This window comes from Notamacropus eugenii, chromosome 3 (assembly GCF_028372415.1).
Source record: "Notamacropus eugenii isolate mMacEug1 chromosome 3, mMacEug1.pri_v2, whole genome shotgun sequence".
In the NCBI taxonomy this organism is placed as follows: Eukaryota; Metazoa; Chordata; class Mammalia; order Diprotodontia; family Macropodidae; genus Notamacropus; species Notamacropus eugenii.
In genome coordinates, this window is record NC_092874.1 from 220,459,258 (window position 1) to 220,479,037 (window position 19,780).

General features: G+C 36.8%; 1 protein-coding gene across 7 annotated transcripts in view; it reads right to left on the bottom strand.

Annotated features, from left to right (window-relative positions):
* Positions 1-279: 279 nt before the first annotated feature.
* CCNT1 (cyclin T1) overlaps positions 280-19,780 on the bottom strand; it is a 41,409-nt gene continuing 21,908 nt past the window's right edge. For 2 of the 7 annotated variants that reach the window (XM_072654531.1, XM_072654532.1), the window contains exons 3-9: positions 16,500-16,628; positions 15,389-15,449; positions 13,297-13,359; positions 11,071-11,116; positions 9,897-10,060; positions 9,080-9,150; positions 280-6,591 (exon numbers count right to left, since the gene is read on the bottom strand). In XM_072654531.1, coding sequence (XP_072510632.1) covers positions 5,200-6,591; positions 9,080-9,150; positions 9,897-10,060; positions 11,071-11,116; positions 13,297-13,359; positions 15,389-15,449; positions 16,500-16,628 — 1,926 coding nt within the window. In that variant the 3' untranslated portion in view covers positions 280-5,199. The other 5 variants (XM_072654537.1, XM_072654536.1, XM_072654538.1 and 2 more) reach the window with 5 other exon arrangements.

Consider the following 19,780-nt stretch of genomic DNA (forward strand, 5'->3'; position numbering starts at 1 on the left):
GCCTCAGATACCTACTAGATGTGTGACCCTGAGGCAGCCACTTAACCATCTTTGCCCCAGTTTCCTCATCCATGAAATGAGCTGGAAAAGGAAAAGGCAATGTGTTCCAGTACCTTTGCCAAGAAAACCTCAAATGAGGCCATTAAATGTCAAAAAACCCAAAACAACCAAACAACAATATAAAAATACAGAAACTGAAATAAAGGGGAAATCATGTCAAGATCGTGATATTTATCAATAACAGAACACACACACACATAAACAGCACGATCCAATTACTCCTTTACCTTTAGCATTTATTGATGTGGTGGATAAATACAAATAGAGAAACATACTTGACAGCAAGTTATCAAACAACTGATAGCCAGACTATAAAATGTATACAATTAAAAAAAATTTTTTTTTTGTATGAAGAGCCCTTATTGTAATGGTCATTCTTGTCCTATCATGCACATACCAGCAGAAGAGCTGCAAGGGATAACATCCCAATTGATATACCCCAGGAGGGCAAATGCATGCATATGCTGCAGAAAGGGCTCTTGGGAACTATTATAAAGAAAACACATAAAAGTCTTACCACAAAGTAGTACCTGAGTGACAAAGATCAGTAAAGTGTTGGGGGTGGGGGAGGGGTGGAGGGGGCTGTTTTTGTTTTTTGGTGTTCTTTGGTCTGATATGGGCCTGTTCAGTGAGGATGAATCTGGGAAAGAACAGTTTCAAATCCAGAAACTTAGTGTTAGGCTGTTGCAAGTCTTTAGTCTGGAACATGAAACAAACTATTACTTCTCCCCAAACAATTCTAGGATACTCCAATCACTAACCAGTCAGTTCTGTAGTTATCCACCAAAAAGTACCCAAATATCTGGAGAAGCACATATTTGCTCTGGCATCAATCAACATAGCTTTCACATGCTGTCAAGCATCCCTCTCCATGTTCAACATGGCAATATAAAACCTGAGTCAGTTTTTTCTGACATTTCAGTCAACTATGGTTAATTCATTCACATAGGGGAAGGGAATGGACACTGGTTTTTTAGTAAACATTATTCTCTTATTCTTTTACTCTCTTCCCTCCCCTTCCCAATTCCAAGTTTATATTAAATAGTTAAGAAACATATTAAAATGGCGGGACTCTTTCACTTAAAAAACTACCCCAACTCTCATTCCAAGCTTCTCTACATATTATGGAGAATTACAGTACAAAGCTTGTTTGAAATTCAGGTACACAGAAGGGCACAAGGACAAAATAAGAATCAATGGTGTGGTGCAACATGAATATTTTCTTAACATCAGGACCAAACATTTGAAAACTTGGTGTTAAAAAGCAATTACATGAGATTTCAGGAGGTATCAAAGTCACTGACAACTCAGTGGAACCATTGTGTCTCACCACTGATTGATTGCATAGACCATAAATTACCCCATACCCTGAAGAACATTTGTGACCCATCCTAAGAAGAGTCTCTCTTTCCTACCATAAATATCAAAAGTGCCAGCAAAAAAGAATGAATCCGTTTCTGAGAGATAAAATATAGTTGCATTTAAATCTAGATATACTGTGATAGGGATGCCCCCTCTAATTCCATACCCTGGAGTAAGGGTTTTTATAATTTAAGCTAGTTAAGCTTAGACACCATAAGAGATGTTATCATGATTTTTATCTCAATATCTTAATCTGCAGCCTTCAATAGCAGCTTCTACCCTTTTCATTACTGGTAAGATTTTTCAGCACTGGCTAACCAGGAATATAAACTCAAAAAGATGTACTAAACTAAAACTCAGAAGCCATAAAAACAATGCCAGCTCACCTGACAAAAGGAAAGTTATATGTAATTCAAGAATGGCAGGAGTTCTCAAAAGAAAACATATTGATACCTAAGTGGGAAGAATAAAATAAATCTCCAAAGTGTCTTCTACACCCAGAGAACGTAAAAAGCTTTTTTCTAAGATGTTAGTTCATAAAGTAGCTTTAAGATGAATATTTCCTTGTAGCTGCTATTATAGCAGCACAGAAATCTGGAAGGAGAATTTCTTCTCACTGTCAAGATGGAATGAATTAAAACACTTTGAGAGTCAGAAAATTTAGTGTACCCATGCTGTAGATCTCATTTACTGATCCTTATAATCTTTAAAAATCTCAGGGAAATTAAAAAAAGTCAAACATCCAAGTAATTTTGGATCTACAACTCCTCAGTCCACTCTGTGAGTTAAGGGACAGAGGAGGAATTAAGGCAATGAATGCAGGGAATGTGGTGTGGTTCACATAAGATGAACTTGGACTATTGCATAGATCTGCAAGCAGCTCTCACTGAAGTCAGGACCCAACAGGCACTAATACTTATAAAACTAGAGACAGTTCTAGAATGGCCTCTATGAGCAGTGAGCTAATTAATTAGTACACAGCCAAGATAATACAGTTTAAGGCAGAAGGAGGGCTATGTCTATGGCCTTCCCTAGATACTTTGTCCCAGTTTAGTCCTTATCAGAGAAGTCACAATAGTATTACCATGGTGTAGTGCTAGCAGGCTGGTGTGGATAGGTACCTCTAGTGTGGCACCGAGCATAGAAGTCTGATGAAAAACAAGAAAAGGGCCTACCACAAACTTTCACTTGCAAAATTAAATCAGTGATCAACACCACCTATCAAAGCTGCAGATACCAACTAGATGGTAAATGTCCTTTTGGGAAGGTTAAAGAAGGGGAACATTCTCCCCAATTCCCACACCCCTCCAAAACCCTCAAAAACAAAGCCAAAAGAGAAAAAGAAAGAAACTTCAAAATAAAGTTTAAACAAATAATGGGCAAAAGCCTCATAAGCAACACAATCTGAATTCCCAGAGATGGTGTATAGTTGTGTATCTGTATGTAAAACTGATTATTAATAAGTTTAATCATTGAATTGCTGGTTTACCAACAGCTTAGCACCACACAGAAAACACAAAACCACAAAGCCACCAAGTATCAGGCAAGTTGAGAAGCTTTACCAATTTATAGGTCCTCAGAGTTCCACATTTTACACAATATAGAGCAAGCAAATTTAAACAGGCAGAAGAACAGCCCAAGAAATTCCATACTAGTCTTTTTCAGTTTAATTTCTTCAGTTAGGACTCATTCCTGAAATTTCTTCTAGTGGGTCAGTGTTTCTCTCTCCACATTTTCTAATCATTATCATAGCAGGCTTTCACAACTGACTCCAAACTTGGACCAGACAAATCATTCCCTACAGGATTCTTTGGATTTGTAAGACTCCTCACTAGGCTTATATATGCGATTCCTGTCTCCCTTGTCTGCTTTAATGAAAAGCAACAATTCCTCCTTAAGAACATTTGGTGTGAAGGATGCTACATTTAAACATCCAAGACTTTCTTCAAGATACAATGAAAATCTATGTTGCACCTTTGGTCAGACAGCTCTCTAGCAGGGTATGAAAATTTTACGTGGCTAATCACTACAAAAATTTAGAGGTTAGGAAGATACTTGCTGGAACTTGGCTTTGGGTTCTTAATAGCTACTCACAAATGGTAAGATTTTTCTCTTCATTAAATATGTTCACTTTTGAAATACGGAGCTTCAGGGTAAGTAGGAATCTTTTGTTTTTTAAACTACCTTTTCATTTTTTTAAGTCTTCCAACAAGTTCCTTCCACAGTTCCTAGAGCCAGAGACCCTGAGTAAGAGCTACGCTGATGAATAAGCTGAGCATGACTGTGTTCACAGCACATACTGGTTTATCTAAGTAACCACACCCAAAGAGCACTCATTTGACTCAAATGATAGACTGGCCCCATTTTCAAAAGTTCATTCAACATAGATTCTGGGAAGAAGCTGTTTCTTTCAACAATCTGGTTGAAAAGCAAATCTCATATTCATAATACAGTTTAAAATACAGTTTTCTAAATTCCAAATCACAATTCCATTGTTTTTAACATCCTCCAGTGTTTTCTCTCACAGTCCCTAGATCAATTTTTTGGACCGGATTTTGCTAGACAGAACATGGTACTTACTGATACATTCCAGCTCCCACAGGAAACCATGAAAACGTTTATATACAAAAACTTTTCAAAATCTAACTTGAAAAAACAATTCTATACAGATCAAGTTGTTCCATACCTCCCCCATGCCCCAACCTTTATTTACTTCACAAAGACTTAAAATGGAGGGGAATAAAAATTAAGTTTTAAAACAGAACCTGCAAAGCTAAGATTGCTGAGAAAGTTTTGACTAGAATTTAGAGAGCTGCTGCTGCCACATATAACTGTTCACCTTCTACCACCTATTACATCATACACAAAGGAGAAAATACCAAACAAAACCCACAAGTCTCTTCCCTTCCTGTTAAAAGCTTTGAGACACACTATCCTCCCTAGGGTAAAAACTGCTTGAGAGAAAGGAAGGCTAAGGTGAGGTGAAACATGATTTTTAAAAATATACATATAAAAGAAAAATAAATGCACACACACAAACCAAAAGGTTTCAACACTTCTGCTTGCCCATGGCCTGTCTCTGGGCCCAGGACTAGGCTGATAGCCTTCTCCCTGCCCACCCTCCCCACCTCCCCAACCAACTTTTCTCCCTCAAGTCAATGCTGTTTTTCATCAACCCAGCAAGAATCATGACCCTTCCCCAATTATATATATATGTGTATGTGTATATATATATATATATATATGTATATATATATATACACACACACACACACACACATATATATATATACACACACACATATATATATATATATATATAAAAACTTAACGGATAACTTATTTTAAATTACTTTTTAAAAGATTTTATGACATGTTTAAATACTTCCTCTCTTTTGATATATTAAAACCCCAATAGTTCCACAAGTTTTGTTTTCAGTTTGAAAGAAAAGTTACACTTTTTAGTCCTGGCAGGAAAATTTGGGGGCTGGGAGAAAATAACCACCAACACCAACCACCCAGCTAGGAGATGCAGAAGCAAAGAAAAGAGGAAGTGTTTTCAATCCTTCACAGCTTTAAGGAATTCTCACTTCTCTAATACCAATAAAAACTATAATAAAATAATTATTTCTGAGGCAGTGGATATCACAATATCCTACCCTCTACACCGCCCCCTTGCCTGGCCCAAGGAGGGTGACAAAAATTTCATATGTGGAAAGTAATTTTCTTAGTCCAGACTCAGTAGTAAAAAAAAAAGGGCTTCTCTTTTTTTTTTCTTTACTTAGGAAGGGGTGGGAGTGGTGGGGGAGGTTCTGATGGTAGAGGAGGTGGTCGTGGTTTGTCTAAATTGCCTGTTCTTGAAGGAACTCCACTAGCTCGTGGATTCAGGTATTCACCATAAGAGTGAACAAATTCATAAGCAGAGGGCTGCGTGGGCTGCATGCCCTGGGCACTAAGCAGCGAGTGGAGCATGTTAACAGTGTCCTGATAGTCTATTGTCTGGGTTGTGTTGTGTCCATTTGCTCCAGTGGAGCCTTTGTCCGATTTCACATGAGGGGCTCGGGAGAAGGAGAGGTTGCTTGTTTCTGAGCTATGCCCAGGCAACTGTGTCATTGCAGGGAGAGTGGGAAAGGAGAAAGTCACAGAGGATGATTTAGAGGTCTTGCCAATTTTGGCAGGGTGCTCATACATTACTCCAGACTCCTCAGGAAGGGGCCTTTTACGGGCTGAACTAGAAGAGGAAGAAGAGCCAGACAAGTTGTAGGCTTTATGGGCCAGCATGCTTGACTGGCTACTATGTTTTGAGTCACCCAATCGCTTGCTCCCAGCACCAACTGGGAGTTGGGAGTGGGAGTGTTTGTGTGAGTGGTGATTGTGGTGGTGGTGGTGATGATTAGATGTGTGGACCTTGTGCTTCTCCTTGTGCTCTCGGGTCTTTGCCCCACACTCATCCATAGAGCTGTGTTTATCAGCTGCTGTATGAACTTTAATACGCATTTTTATCTCCTCTGGTTTTGCAGAAAGGGCTTTATCTCCTCCGCCTACCATAGGGATTCTCATTTTGAGGGCTGCTTTGTCTGCCTTTTCCAGACTAAGGCGGTCTGGGTTTTCAGAACTTTCCATGGGAATTTTCAGAATGACAGAGGAAGAGTGGCTCTCTTGTTGAGCCAAGAGATTCTGGGCAGCATATGCATATTGTGATTTCACATTGGCTTCCATGTTCTCTAGCTGTCGCTTCTGAGCAGCCAGTTCCTCAGCATGCTTAGCTCGGTACTCCTTCAGAGACACCTTTGCAGCTGGTGCACTTTTGCTGCTCTGCTTCTGAGAAACAAATGCAGCTGGGTCTGGCTGCAAAGAATGGTCAGCTCCCATAAGCCCTAGATGCTCATTAGTCCGATGACCCTGAGTAGATTCCAGCTTGAGGGAGTGCTGTGAAGGTAGCCAGTGGTCAGCCTGCAACATCTCCATGCTGGTTAAATCACTGGGGGACTTCTCCTTGGCTGGGACAGAAGGCACGGTGCTAGTTGTGTTAGAAGTTGACATGCTCATTAAGCCTGCAATGTTCATATCCGAAGAGCTCCTGGAGATCATGCTGAGTATTGCTTGCTCTGAAAGGGAGTCATCTTCTCCTGGGTCACCTGATTTAGATTTCTTGGCAGCCTGGCAAGCCTGAAATTAAGCAGATGACAGTTAAAAATAACCACTTCATACAAGTCCATTATATGAGAATAATGTGATTATTTGACTTGGGTTCAAGTCCTTGGGTCCAAGTCAGACACACACTGGTTGTGTGATCCTAGACAAAGTCAATTAATCCCTGGACCCCAGACAAGACTAAGGCAATTTGCCAGAGCCCTTCCATCTTTAAACTACTCAGTATTTGTTCTGTATGTACTTACAGATGCACAGGTTATCTTCCTCAATAAAATGCAAGCTGACCAGGTATAAGGATTGTTTCATTTTTAAAGTTTGTATTCTTAGCAGGCAGCACAGTACCTGGCACATCAGACATTTTTAAAAATGCCTGCTGAGTGACTGTTGTCTCACAGATGACAATCTGCACTGGGAGAGGGAATTTCTCACTAAACACACTTCTTCCCCACTGAGAAAATCCTACTTTTGGTCAAACAAAAATAAGGTGATTAATATTCTTAAGTGTCTGAGACATAAAGTATGACAAGGACATATGCAGAGAGCTCCAACAGGTAAATTCACTCCTTATACTCTTATCACTAGTACGGTCTAATAGGGAATAAAAAATGGGGAGGAGGAATCAGAGATCTGAATTCTAAATGCCTGACTCTGGACAAGTCACTTAACCCAAGCCTCAGTTTTCTCATCTGGAAGATGGTAATAATACTGTCATTTGTGAAAGTACTTTTGAAAACAATAGAGTACTAGGTGACTAAAGGGTATTATTTCAGCAATTAGCAGAGTGATTTGTACAAAGAAGCAGCTTAATAAATATTTGCTGAATAATAAAATCAAGATTTTGAAGCTGGAAGTCAAAGCACATAAACTTATGTCAGAGAGATCAAAGTAATCAAGAAATGAATTTACTTCTGCCTAAACAAAAAGCACTCAAATGAAAGATTGCTCCCAAAAAGTAGTAATAAGAAAAATGCAACCAAAACATCTCTGAACCCATCTTACAGCAAACTGGCAAGATGACAAAAGGTGATGAATACAGGCATACTAATGCATTGCTAAGGAGATGTGAAGTGGTCCTTCCAACTACTCTGGGAAATTTGGAATTGAGTTGACAAAATTTCTACTTGACAACGAATTCAAAAGTAAAGATCTTTCTATTCACATATAAAGCTCTGAAAAACATTTCTACTAAAGCTGGACTCCACAAATAAGATCAACCTTAAAAAGAAAGGCTTGATAAACACCAAACTATTTAAAGCACCTTTCATAGCAGCAAGGAATTGGAAACAAATAGCTCACCTATTGGTGAATGGCTAAACAAGTTGAGGAAAATGAAAGTAATGGATTATTGCAATGAAAACTATTTGGTACAGAGAAGTATGGGAAGACTTATCAACTGATGAGTTACATAAGTAGCATGAGGAAAATAATATACACAGAGATTTCAATCAACAACAAAAACAACAAACAAATGAGACTGAATGTGGAAAATAATAATGATCAAGTCTGCCTCAAAGAGGATAAAAGAGAATGCACTACCCTTTGTGGTGTGCAGATGAGGGAGGAAAGGACTGTGGTGTGGAACTCTGAATATAATGTCAACTTGGTTGATATAAAATCAGGTTTTCTTTCTGTTATAAAGAATAAGAGGGAGAGAGGGGATGGGGGAAGGAAGACAGAGAGAATATATACTGGGAGACTTTTTAATAACATAAAAGATATTAATTAAAATTTCAATAAAAATAAAAAAACACCAACAAATTCAACTCAATTCAACATAAATAGCTGTGTGAGAAGGTAGGAAAGGGAGATTCAAAGATAAAAAGTGTAGATATGATGAAACCTAGTAAGTAAATATTTCTGTCCTGTTATGCTTGACACACTTCCCCTCAAATTTTTGGGATGAACTGGCTATGAAATTGTTTAAGGCAGAGGAATGAATCAGATGACTTCAGGATCCCTTCTAAATCTAGGCCTAAATCAAGGCAAGCTGATTTTCAAAGAAAATGAAATTAAACTCACATGTGTGAGTTTATGAGAAATGAGGAAATTTGAAGTCAAGCTTTCTACTTGAATAAGAAATAAAAATCTTCCTTCACACACGGTTAAATCAGAATCTATAAATGACTGAATCCTACTAACATTTATTTTGAAAAGTGCATAAGGCTTCTAAAGAAAATAGTCTTCAGTGACTGATAGCAATTTCTTTTCATCATGGCACCTAATATAAGACTCTGCACACAACGAACATTCACATCAATGTTTACTGAATGACTGTCTCACAATAGTTCAGTTACACAATACCTAAGAACTCCTACTACACCACCCACTGTCCCTGGTTTCTGGGCCAGGGAACAAGTTATGTAGTTGAAGTCATCACTATTGCATAATTATAAAAAGGGAAATTCCAAACTTAGTATATTTATTCAATTTCTGTGACCTTATGCAGCCTAGAAAAAAATAATAATTGGCTTTAGTTCATCAGGCCCATAACAATAACACTTACCCTCCAATTCCGAATGCGCTTGAGCCTGTTAGGGGTTTTCTCAAGGATCTGTAGGAATTCATGAGTCAGTTCTGTAAATTTAACAAAAAACACATAAAAAAATCTCAGAAAAACAGCTAACTGAAACAAGGGGATTTTAATTTTTTGGCTAGCTTCACCTATGTAAAAGCTATGGTTAAGTGTAAAAGGACAGTAAATTTGCTCTAAGATACATGTTAGAATCCTAGTTCTACCATGTATAAACTATGTACCCCTGGGCAAGGCAAATTACTGCATTAGGAGGATTGGGAAAGGAGAGCAGGGTGAGGGGAGAAAGGTCCACAGCTCAGATTTGTAATTTCACCTGGTACAAAAACCCCACCAACGGGTGATCATCAATTCAAATGCAATTTGTAGTCTAGAAAGTTGCCTGAGGTACAGCAAAGGAATTTGGCCATGGTCACCAAGATGGTATGTGTCAGTCTACCTGCCCTCAAAGCAAGAACTTTGTCCATTGTACTACACTGAGTCTTTCTAAAATGATATTAACACTCATTTCTGCTTATAAGACTTTTGAAATTATCTAACAATATATGCCACAAAAGGGCACTATAAAACATAAATGCCAGCTACAATCAATCTCATTATCATCGTCATTACCACCACCAGCAGGAAGAAAGGGACCTAGAGTAAAATTTGTGACCACTGAGCCTCAAAAGCTTGATAAGGACAAGAAACACTAACATATAGGAAACCACAGGTACAGCAATTTCTTGGATAAGTCTCAGTAACAGAACTAAGTGAAAAATATTTTTAGATGTCCTTCTCTAAAACTCACCATCAAGGAGCTCCAGCGTCACTGTGACATCCACATACTCCCACCAGTGCTTCCCATCACTGGAGACTGGGATCTCCCAGTTGGACCACTTACAGGCCAGGTGAATGCAGACACAAGCCACCACAGGAGGTGTATACTGCAGGCTAAATGTGGTCAAGTGCAGGCTGATACCAATCGGAGGGAGAGAAATAGAAAGCCATGAGCTCTCAAGTCTGAACCCAAAATTTTCTGCTAAATAAACATTGGGGAAAAAAAAACAGGTAAAAACGCTCAGACTCAATAATCATAAAGGTCTTGCTACCAATTCACTTACATGCAAAATGTCAATTTCCCCCTTTTTTGCTCAAACCACTTCAATTCTGCCTTTCTGACAATGTGTCTACTGAATAACATTGCTAACATGAACAAAATAATCCCTTTCTATAGTTTCAGAGCAGGCTGAAGTCATAATCTAGTAAAGAGCAGTTGCCTGGATTCTTTAAAAACATCCAGTTGTCAAAATGAGCTTTACTTAAATTGAAAACAAGTTTAGACCTTTGGGAAAGTAAATAAGACTTTTCTTTTGGTCAACCTGAGCTTGCCCTGTGTATGATAAAGTGGAAGTCTTTCAATCAAATTGAACAGTGAGGAAAACATTTGTCAGCAAATTATCCCAGGGAACCAATAATAATGTAATAATTCACTCTACTTAAAATGATACAGAGTATCCTTAAATTCTAATGTTCTGAGGCCCATTTCAAAATTATAAAATCTTCCATGACAAGGCATATGAATGGTAAATGGGAAGCATAATCTTTTTGCCTTTTGAGGTCAGTCAATGGGTTGGAAAACAAAGGATATAATCTAGGAAACTTCTAATGGTTTTGAAAAAGGGGAAAAAGTTGCAAAATTCTATACAAACAGGAGTACAAACTGTTTTCAGTTCTATAAAATATAAAACAGTAGGGAAATGCATGGCACTCCACGGAAAGTGGTCAGAAAATATAAATTAGTCAGCTTTTCATATCATACATTTTTTGATAAAAGTTATTCTATTCCAAGGTAAATATTCTTGGATCCAGGTTTCCCAAGCCTCAGAACCTGAATTTTTGATCCATTTCTGTCCCCAGAAGGATGCTATCTCAACCCAAAGAAACCCATTCCACGACACAGGAAAACAAATGAAAATAAAAACCTGTTGGTAGCCATGAAGTAGGAGGTTTGTGCCAAGTCCTTGCTCGCTGAAAAAAGAAAAAAGAGAGAGACTGGAAAAACATTATGTTAGTTGAAAATGTAGTCCTATTTAGGACCTAGTAATAACAATTTATAGGAGGAGAGTCACTTACAAATTTTCACTATTAGCTCATCTACATATTCTTCATGATAAAAGAGCATAACTGAATAGAAATGGACTTTTTAAAATGCAAAGGAAAAAATTATTTATGATCTAGAAAAAATTAAAAGCCAAAGAAAAAATGAAAAGGGGCCTCAATGTCTGCAAAACTAGCTTTTACAGAAAGCAAACACTGTAACTGTTTTAGAGTGGGGATAGTGTTAATTCAGAAAATTCAGTGGCTCCATGAGGGAAATCAATTCCCAAAATACATAATTATCATATTAACAGAGATTTAAAACAAAACCCACAATTTATTTGCAATTTTACCAACAAAAAACCTCAATTCTTCCTAAGGAAAAAAATTGTTGCAGGTTAAAATACAAATTTGGAGAACTTCCTAGCAATTTGGCTTTTTCAACAATAGTAGCATTTAACAACACTAAAATTTATTTTTTTACTTAAAATTATAATTAAAGAGTAATATGGCAGACTTATAAAAGATTCAGAGAAAGACCACTAATGATCTGCAATAAGATAATAATTAATCCTGGAAGAATAGAAAGAAGGAATATTTAGAAATTATCTACAAAACTATTGTGTTTTCATATGGAAGATGGTGGTGACCAGAAAGATCAAGCAGAGAAAGCAGGTTTAACTAGGATATAGGAGGGTATAAAGAAAGACATTGTATAGGCACAAAGACTTGTGAGACATCAATTTAAGATCACAAAAAGCCACAAAGGTTCCCAACAGATAAAAGGCCAAAGGGGATGACCAGTTTTCAAAAGAAATGAAAATAAGAACCCTATGGGAAAAATGCTCCAAATAAAGAGAAATTAAATTAAAACAACTATGAGGTTTCACACCTCACAATCATCAAGTTGGTAAAGACAGAAAAATCAATGCTAGAAGGACTATGAGAAGACAGATAAATGAATATATTGTTGCTAGGGCTCTGAATTGGTTCAACTGTCTTGGAAAAGGTTTTCCAGTTAGGTGATCTCACTAAGGGTCATGAAGGTAACTAAAAGAAACCATGTGGACTATGTAAAGAGCAACACTTTCATAGCAGTACTCTGAGTAGTAAAATGTCAGAAATAAAACAGTTGCCTATCGACTGGAGGAATAGATGAAAACATAGTGGCATATGAATGTAAGAGAATTACTGCACAGTAAGAAAGAACACACAAGATATTCAGGGAAAGATGGGAAAACACATGAAGTGATGTAGAACGAGGAAAGCAGAATCAAAAGATTATACAATGTGACTACAGTAACATAAATGAAAATAATACTTAAAGGATAGCTAAACCTGTGCTAATTGCAATGGATAATCTTGATTCTTGAGAACAGAAGAAGAAATACATTTTTTCGTAATGGCAGAGACGTAGTAGATTATAATTCTTTACAGTGCCTGGCACACAGTAAGGGCTTAAGGCTTACTGACAGATAAGGATTGGTGCATATGTTTTGCTTGCTTTGCTAATGAATTTCTCCCCTGTTATAAGGGAGGATTCACTTTGGGGATAAGAGAGGGAAGGTATTTAGAGGTAAAATATTAATGTAAAAAGGGCATCAATTTCAATTTTTAAAAAGTTTAGGAAGAATTCTTTTAAATATTAATTTATTTTTAGTTTTCAACATTCACTTCCAAAAGATTTTGAGTTCTAAATTTTTTCCATCTCTCCCCTACCCCCACCCCAAGACAGCATGTAATTTTATATAGGCTCTACATATACATTTATATTGAACCTATTTTCACATTAGTCATGTTATAAAGAAGAATTAGAACACATGGGAGAAACCATGAGAAACAAAACAAAGGAAGAATCTTTAAAAATAGGTTTCTCATCTATCTAGGAATGACTGAGTGTGGTCTTGTTGATGACAGACTTGGTAACTTTCTAAGTCCTTCCAGTATTATGATTATTAAAACAATTACACAAAAGGAAGGTTAAGCCAAGACTTTTACTTTAATCCCTGACAAATGAATATTTATGTAACGTATGCATAAATGCCATCCAGAAGTACTATCCTTTACTGCAACATGGATCAATTTAGAATCCTCAGTCTTAGATTTCTTACCTCGAACGAGTTGTGTGCACTTTACCACATGCGTGTGTGGGTGGTCAATTGTTATTTCAAAGCCTGAAAAAAATGCAGAAGGAAGATTGGTTAACAAGCAAAAGATATTCAATACCTTTTGCACCCCTTGCATCTGAGCAAGTAAAATGCCTCCTTCCCCTCCCCAAAATAGTTGTTCAGGGAAACAAGAGGTCCGCAGATAGAAACTCTTCTCTATGTTGAATTATCTTCAGAGCTGATTTAATGCCTAGTTATAAAATTGAAAGGCCACTGCTGTCTCTAGGTCTCCAAGTAATAAAGAACTTCTTCACTGTTGAAACACCACTGAAAACAAAATAATTTTTAGTCACAAACATAAGAACCTAGCATAAGGGCCTGGGCAGCAGATGGGAGGAGGGGTAGGGGGCAAATCCCTGGTACATTCTTTCTCAGGGGAAAAAATAACAATATCAAGGATATTTCCCGTTCATTTCTCCATTTAAAATAAGGCATAATTATCTTCTGAAGTGAAACTTTAAAGAATAATTATTGTTCTGCTGTGTAATTTTGTCCTTTTTTAATCCACTATTAATGGTATACTTACCATTTTTGTCTACTCTCAATGCAGAATTTAGTGGAGAAACTGTTTAAAAATTGTTCTTTAAAACATAATTTTTAAGTTTTGGAACATACATATTCCCTTGATTCAGGTGTATCTCTAATAAGGGAAAAGCTGAATCATGGAAACTATTCTTATTTAAAATATTCCATGGGATCACATAACAGAACTATTGTTTATGTTGGTCTTTACATCAATAAAGAATGAAAAAAGATACTAAAATACTCAAAGTCATAATCATCTCTAACCCGGGCCCTTAAACAATCAATATGATATACAAAATAATTAGTTTTGTGTCAGCTAAAATCTCAGTCTTAAAAGGGAGTATTTAGATTTAAAACTAGATTGAACCGTAAGAAGCCATTTTATGGATGAGGAAACTGAGCCTGAAAGAGGTTTTGACTTGTACAGGGTCATGAAAAGCTATTAAATATTAAGTATTCCCAGAGCTCCAGCCATTGTGCTATATAGCTCATTATTTACCTTTGGCTAAAGACAGAGCTAACTATTCAAACAATCAAACTTAAAAAAAACACAACTCATACTATTTCAATAAAAATAGCTTCCTTTGATATCCCATGTATTTTATTTTATGCATATAAAAACATTCTGAGAAGAGGGTCATAGGTTTTCACAAGACTGCTAAAGGGGTTCATGAAACAAAGTTAATAATCCTATATTTAGTTCTATGGGAAAAATTTCTGATAAAATACTTTTAAATTTCAGTTCAATATGTCTTGTGACATTATTTTATTAGAAATGCAATTTGTTTAAATGTGATTTTAATTGTTTTAAGGTAAAACTTTAATATACCTACCAATTTATAACATCAATGACTGAAAAAATTATTAGATTCATAGAAAAATACCTCTACAACCAACTTTTCAACAATACATCTTTGTATTGGAAGGTACACCACATAGCAAATTTGCCTCATGAGATAGCACAGGAAAGAAATCCTGGTTTTAAAAAAAGAAAGAAAATTTCAGATTCAAAGGCCCAGTGAAATAGTAATTTAGCTTTAAAAGTTATAGAATTGAAGAGAGGACAAATCTCAGTGCTATTCCAAATGCAATACCTATAAAGGGAGTCCCTTGGCCTCCCATTCTGCTGTCCAGGCTGGTCACAGGACCCAACAGAAGGGTTTGTTACAATTTAAAGACAAACATCAATAGCCAGGGCCCAGTGGCCAAACAGAACACAAAACCTATGGGAGAAAAGCAGACAGGTTTTGTAGACCTGGATTCGTTTTTATGCTGCCATTTATAAAAAACTAAAAACGCACATTAAACCTGAAAATCATATTAAATGTAAATATGAACCACAAAGCCTGTAAGGAATCCGCTGTTTGAGGTCTTGCTTTTTCAGGGGCCAGGTGTAATTATCCTTCATCTGTGGAGCAGGACATAGGTTAGGTTAGGCCCTCAGCTCTGCAAACTCTTCACAGTCTGGGTGAAGCCCACAGGTGGCAGCCCGTCCGCTTTTAAAACTTACCCAGGGTCTGCAGTATTATGCTCTCTAGAATGACCAGGTCTTGGACTTGTTGCAGGTAAGCCTGGGGTTGAGAGGACAGGCAGGTTACTCACGAGGAGGCACTCTATAAAGCCTGAAGAATTATAACAATCTCTCTTGGGATAACCAGGAAAAACAGGGAGTAAAATCTTCATCCCATACATAACACTAGAGGGAATTATCAAAGATTCCCCTAAAATGGGAGAGCCAAATGCTAAAATATAGTATTTTGTTAAAAGATGACTAGAACAAAAGCCTCATGGGTTCAATTCATTTCCCAGGGTGGAGTCATAATATTTTGGCATATAAGACATTACCAAATTACAAATTTGCCTCAAATATTTTGTGGCTAGATAAAGCTTTCCCTTTTAGAGACGGTGAGGAAAAGTGTTGGTGAGAAATGAGTAATATGTTATTTAATCCTCTTTAGAAGATTGCCTGGATGGTAAATGGCATGGTGTAAGAGAGAAAGCACACCAGACTGAGAGCCAAAAAGCTGGATTGTAAACTCAGCTTTACAAATAACTGTATAATCTTGGGCAAATCTTTTGTATGCCATTTCCCCTTGCAATAAAATGAAAACATCTGCCCTTTCCCCCTTCTCTTTGTGAGATTCAAATGAGATAAAAGATGTGAAAATATTTTGGGGAAAAGAGGGTTTTCTCTCCTGTTTGCTTATGGGGGCAAATGGCAATCTAAGAGGCCTTAGAATACAGCATATTCACAACTTTCAATCAAAGCTGTTCTGATGTAGAATCTGAAGGGAAAGGGCTAAGGAAGACAAGACAAAGTCCATGACTTAGAAAAAACACTTAGGCAGATGATGCAAACCTACCTTTTTCCACATGGTAAAGAAGAACGCCCTCATTTCAGAACCTGTTTAAGTATCTTTACCCCATACCTTCCTCCCTCTGACTACTAAAGCCAGTACAGATGTGCTCTGCTTGAGGAAACCCATTGCAAGAAATTCTAAATGTTTAAGATTCATTCAGAGATTCCTTTGTTAGTGTCCATTGTACACTTTAGATAACTCAATTTACACATAAACTGTTAGAAACATAAAGCAAGTCACAACTAAAATACAATTCCTTACCTCACTTCTAGTGTCAGGAAGTGCATCCAGAGGGTGGAGGCAAGCATGAGCTACCTTGATTACATGTTCTAGTTTTCGTGGTTGTTCCTCTACTTTAGCTGCCAGAAAAAGGGCTGCTGGAGCAACACTCTTAAATGGGGGGAAGAAAGAGAAATTTGTTATTTCTAACAGCAAGTCTACAAAAAAAAGGAAAAAAAAATGGATGTTTTGTGCTTTAATCTTATGTCTCTTTAATAGCTATTCCCTGAGAAACTACTTTTAGTTAAGGCCAATCTGCAGTGAAGAGCTTTAGTATTTTCTGTGAAAGTTGTCCTTCTTATGTTATCTCTCCTTAGTTTAAGCTCTGAAGTCCTGACCTAAGTAGCCTACTTAGTCATTATTATTAACTCCAGGCCAAATGCAAAATGCACAGGTAAAAACAGAAAAAAACAAAAGCCTATGAACAGCCTATGGAAATTCAAGCCAAAGAAGGTTGAGGCCAAAGTAACATCATCAATTAAACTATATAATAAAGACAATGCTGTCTCAGGTTTTCTCTCTCTGTATGTGTACTAATATACATATATTTACATACATGCACACACAGTGAGAGAATCTTTCCACATATATATAAACATGAAAAACATGGAATTCTGGATTTTTGTTAATTCTATAGCACTGTATGAGAAAGTTGTATAGCAACTGCTGATAGTGTTCTTATTTCTATTTTTAGAAGTTGGCAATTACTTCAGTAGTCTTTCTCTTCAGTCTGAAAAATCTGTTTATGTGGCCTACATTTATTGAAACAGTTATCAGTCTTAAAACTTTTTGGTTTGTGCTACTATCATTCTCTTTGTTCAGTCCCAATTACACGTGGCCTTGGATATTGCATTAATCTCATCCCAAATATGAGCAGCATGAAGACCTTGAGCTGATGAAAAAAATGTGGGAGAGGGAGAAAAAATGCCTTATCAAAAATAACAGACATTTATGACTTATATTGCGCAAACGCACAGTCCACTACCACCATTAATTTTGTATCATTCATGCTATGAACTAAAATAAACCAGAAAAGCTAGTTAAATTACACACTGATTAAATCTGACTTTGGCACATGCTCCTACATAAAGCTATTGATTTTTACTATTGATTTACATGATAAAATATCCTCCTGGACAAACTACATAAATTAAATATTAAATTTACTAAGTTCACTATTCACAAGGATATTCAAAGGATTTCTTTAAAGTTAAAACCTACCCATTAATTTATCCATTTCATAAATACAGAATTTGATATATTAGGTTTGTTTAAAGCAGGAAACAGAGAAATGAGGGTTTCTTGATGGCTACCTAATTCTCCTAATTATACTGTTTTATTTTGGCTTATATTAATTAGTACATGCTGAGAGATGGCGGGGATGTTGCTCAACTGTATGCAGACAAGAAGTGGAAATTAATTTAGGATTATCCATTTGTTATGGTTAATCAATCCAAAAAGGATATAAAACAAAGGAAATCATCAAGAATTGACAATATTTGTAAAAAGATAATTGGAAAAAAAAATAGCTCCCTAGCCCATGCCATTCCATAAAAGTCATTTTTTTTAATGTGTTACCTTCACATTAAAAACTTTCATTCAAGACTTATATTTTCAAACTTATATCTCACTACTATTCAACAGGGCTCCTGAAATCCCATCAAGCCAACTTCCTTGCATGTCACCCCATCCATTTTCTGCCTTGCCACTGCCTGGAATCTTTTATACTAATGTAATTTCATTTCCCCACCTGAAGTGTCTATTCTTCTTTATTAATTCATAAGTTATTTCCAAAGTCACTTCTTTCTGGCAACCCTCCTTCATTAAACTCCCTTGCGCCTACATTTACAAAAATTTAATTCAATTGTATCAATGGTTCACTTCAATTGTATCAAGATATTGTGTTAAGTAGGCCTTAAAGATACAAAGATTAAAACAAAACAGTCCTATCCTTCATGGAGCATTTAAAGTATATGACTATTTTACTTGGGCACACAATATTAATTAAATAGAAGGAAATCTGAAAAGGGACAGACAAAAAGGGAAGGAGACTCGAAGAGGAAATGAAATCCAGACATGAGGCATTTGAGAAGCAGGAGATGGAATGTTTGGTACAATACAGTTTAATAGGTTAGTTTGGGTAGGAGTTGGAATGTATGAAAGGGAGTAATATGAAAAAATATGAAAGATAAATTCAAACCAAACTGTGAAGGGCTTTAAACAACAAATTGAAATGCTTAAATTTTATTCCAGAGAGCAATAAGGAGCCAATGAAGATTTTTTAAGCAGAACAATGACATGGTTGCAAATCTGGGTGAATGCAAGGTGAAGGAGAAGCTAGTTAACAGGAGGAGATAATCAGTTTCTATGATCCTGTAAGGAGATGTATTTGGATATATATGCTAAATGACATGTTGATGGGACTTTCAGATGAAGGCAGTTGGCAAAGTGGGCCTGTCATTCAGGAGACAGATCAAAAATGGATATATAGCTCTGGAAGTTATCTATACTATCTTGGAGAAGCACATGAGATTACTAAGAATAGATAGAAAATAGGACCCAGGGCAGTCTTAGAGCAGAAGGGTCAAACAAAGATGTATGGCCACAAGGATCCTCACTGATATCACTACATTAGAGGAAACCTAAGTAGATAGGGGATGAATGACAGTCTAACAAAGGAGATTAAGAGGCTGTCAAATAAGGGGAGAACTAGAAGAAAGCATTGGCATAGAAGCCAAGGAAGGAGAAGTAACCAGAAGCAGGTTTTCACAGTGTCAAAAGATGCAGAGAAATCAAATACAATAAGAACAAAAGCCAGTCAGAGATAGCACTTAAGAGACTGGGGGGCTAAGAAGGAATAAAGAGAATAGTCTCAATCAAATGGTGGAGCTGGACAACAAATTTCAAGAGATTGCAAAGAATGAGAAGGGTGAACAAGTGGAAGTAGTGAGTGAGAAACTATTCCAAACCTCCTTTTCACTCAAGTGCTCCATAACTCCACTTCCCCTTACTTTAGCTGAGGACTTCGCTTTTTACTTTACTGGGGAAAAAATATGGCCATTTAATGTGAGCCTCTCTTTCTTCACCTCAAAACCCCTTGAGATCATCTACTACTCCTTCCTTCAACCTCTCACAAAGAGGTGGCCCTTGGCGTAGCCCTCCACATGATCCTATCCCTCTGCATCTTCTATTTTGGAAAGCATCTTTAGTCAACTTTATTTCCCTCCACAAATCTTCAATCTCTCCCTATCAATTAGTCACTT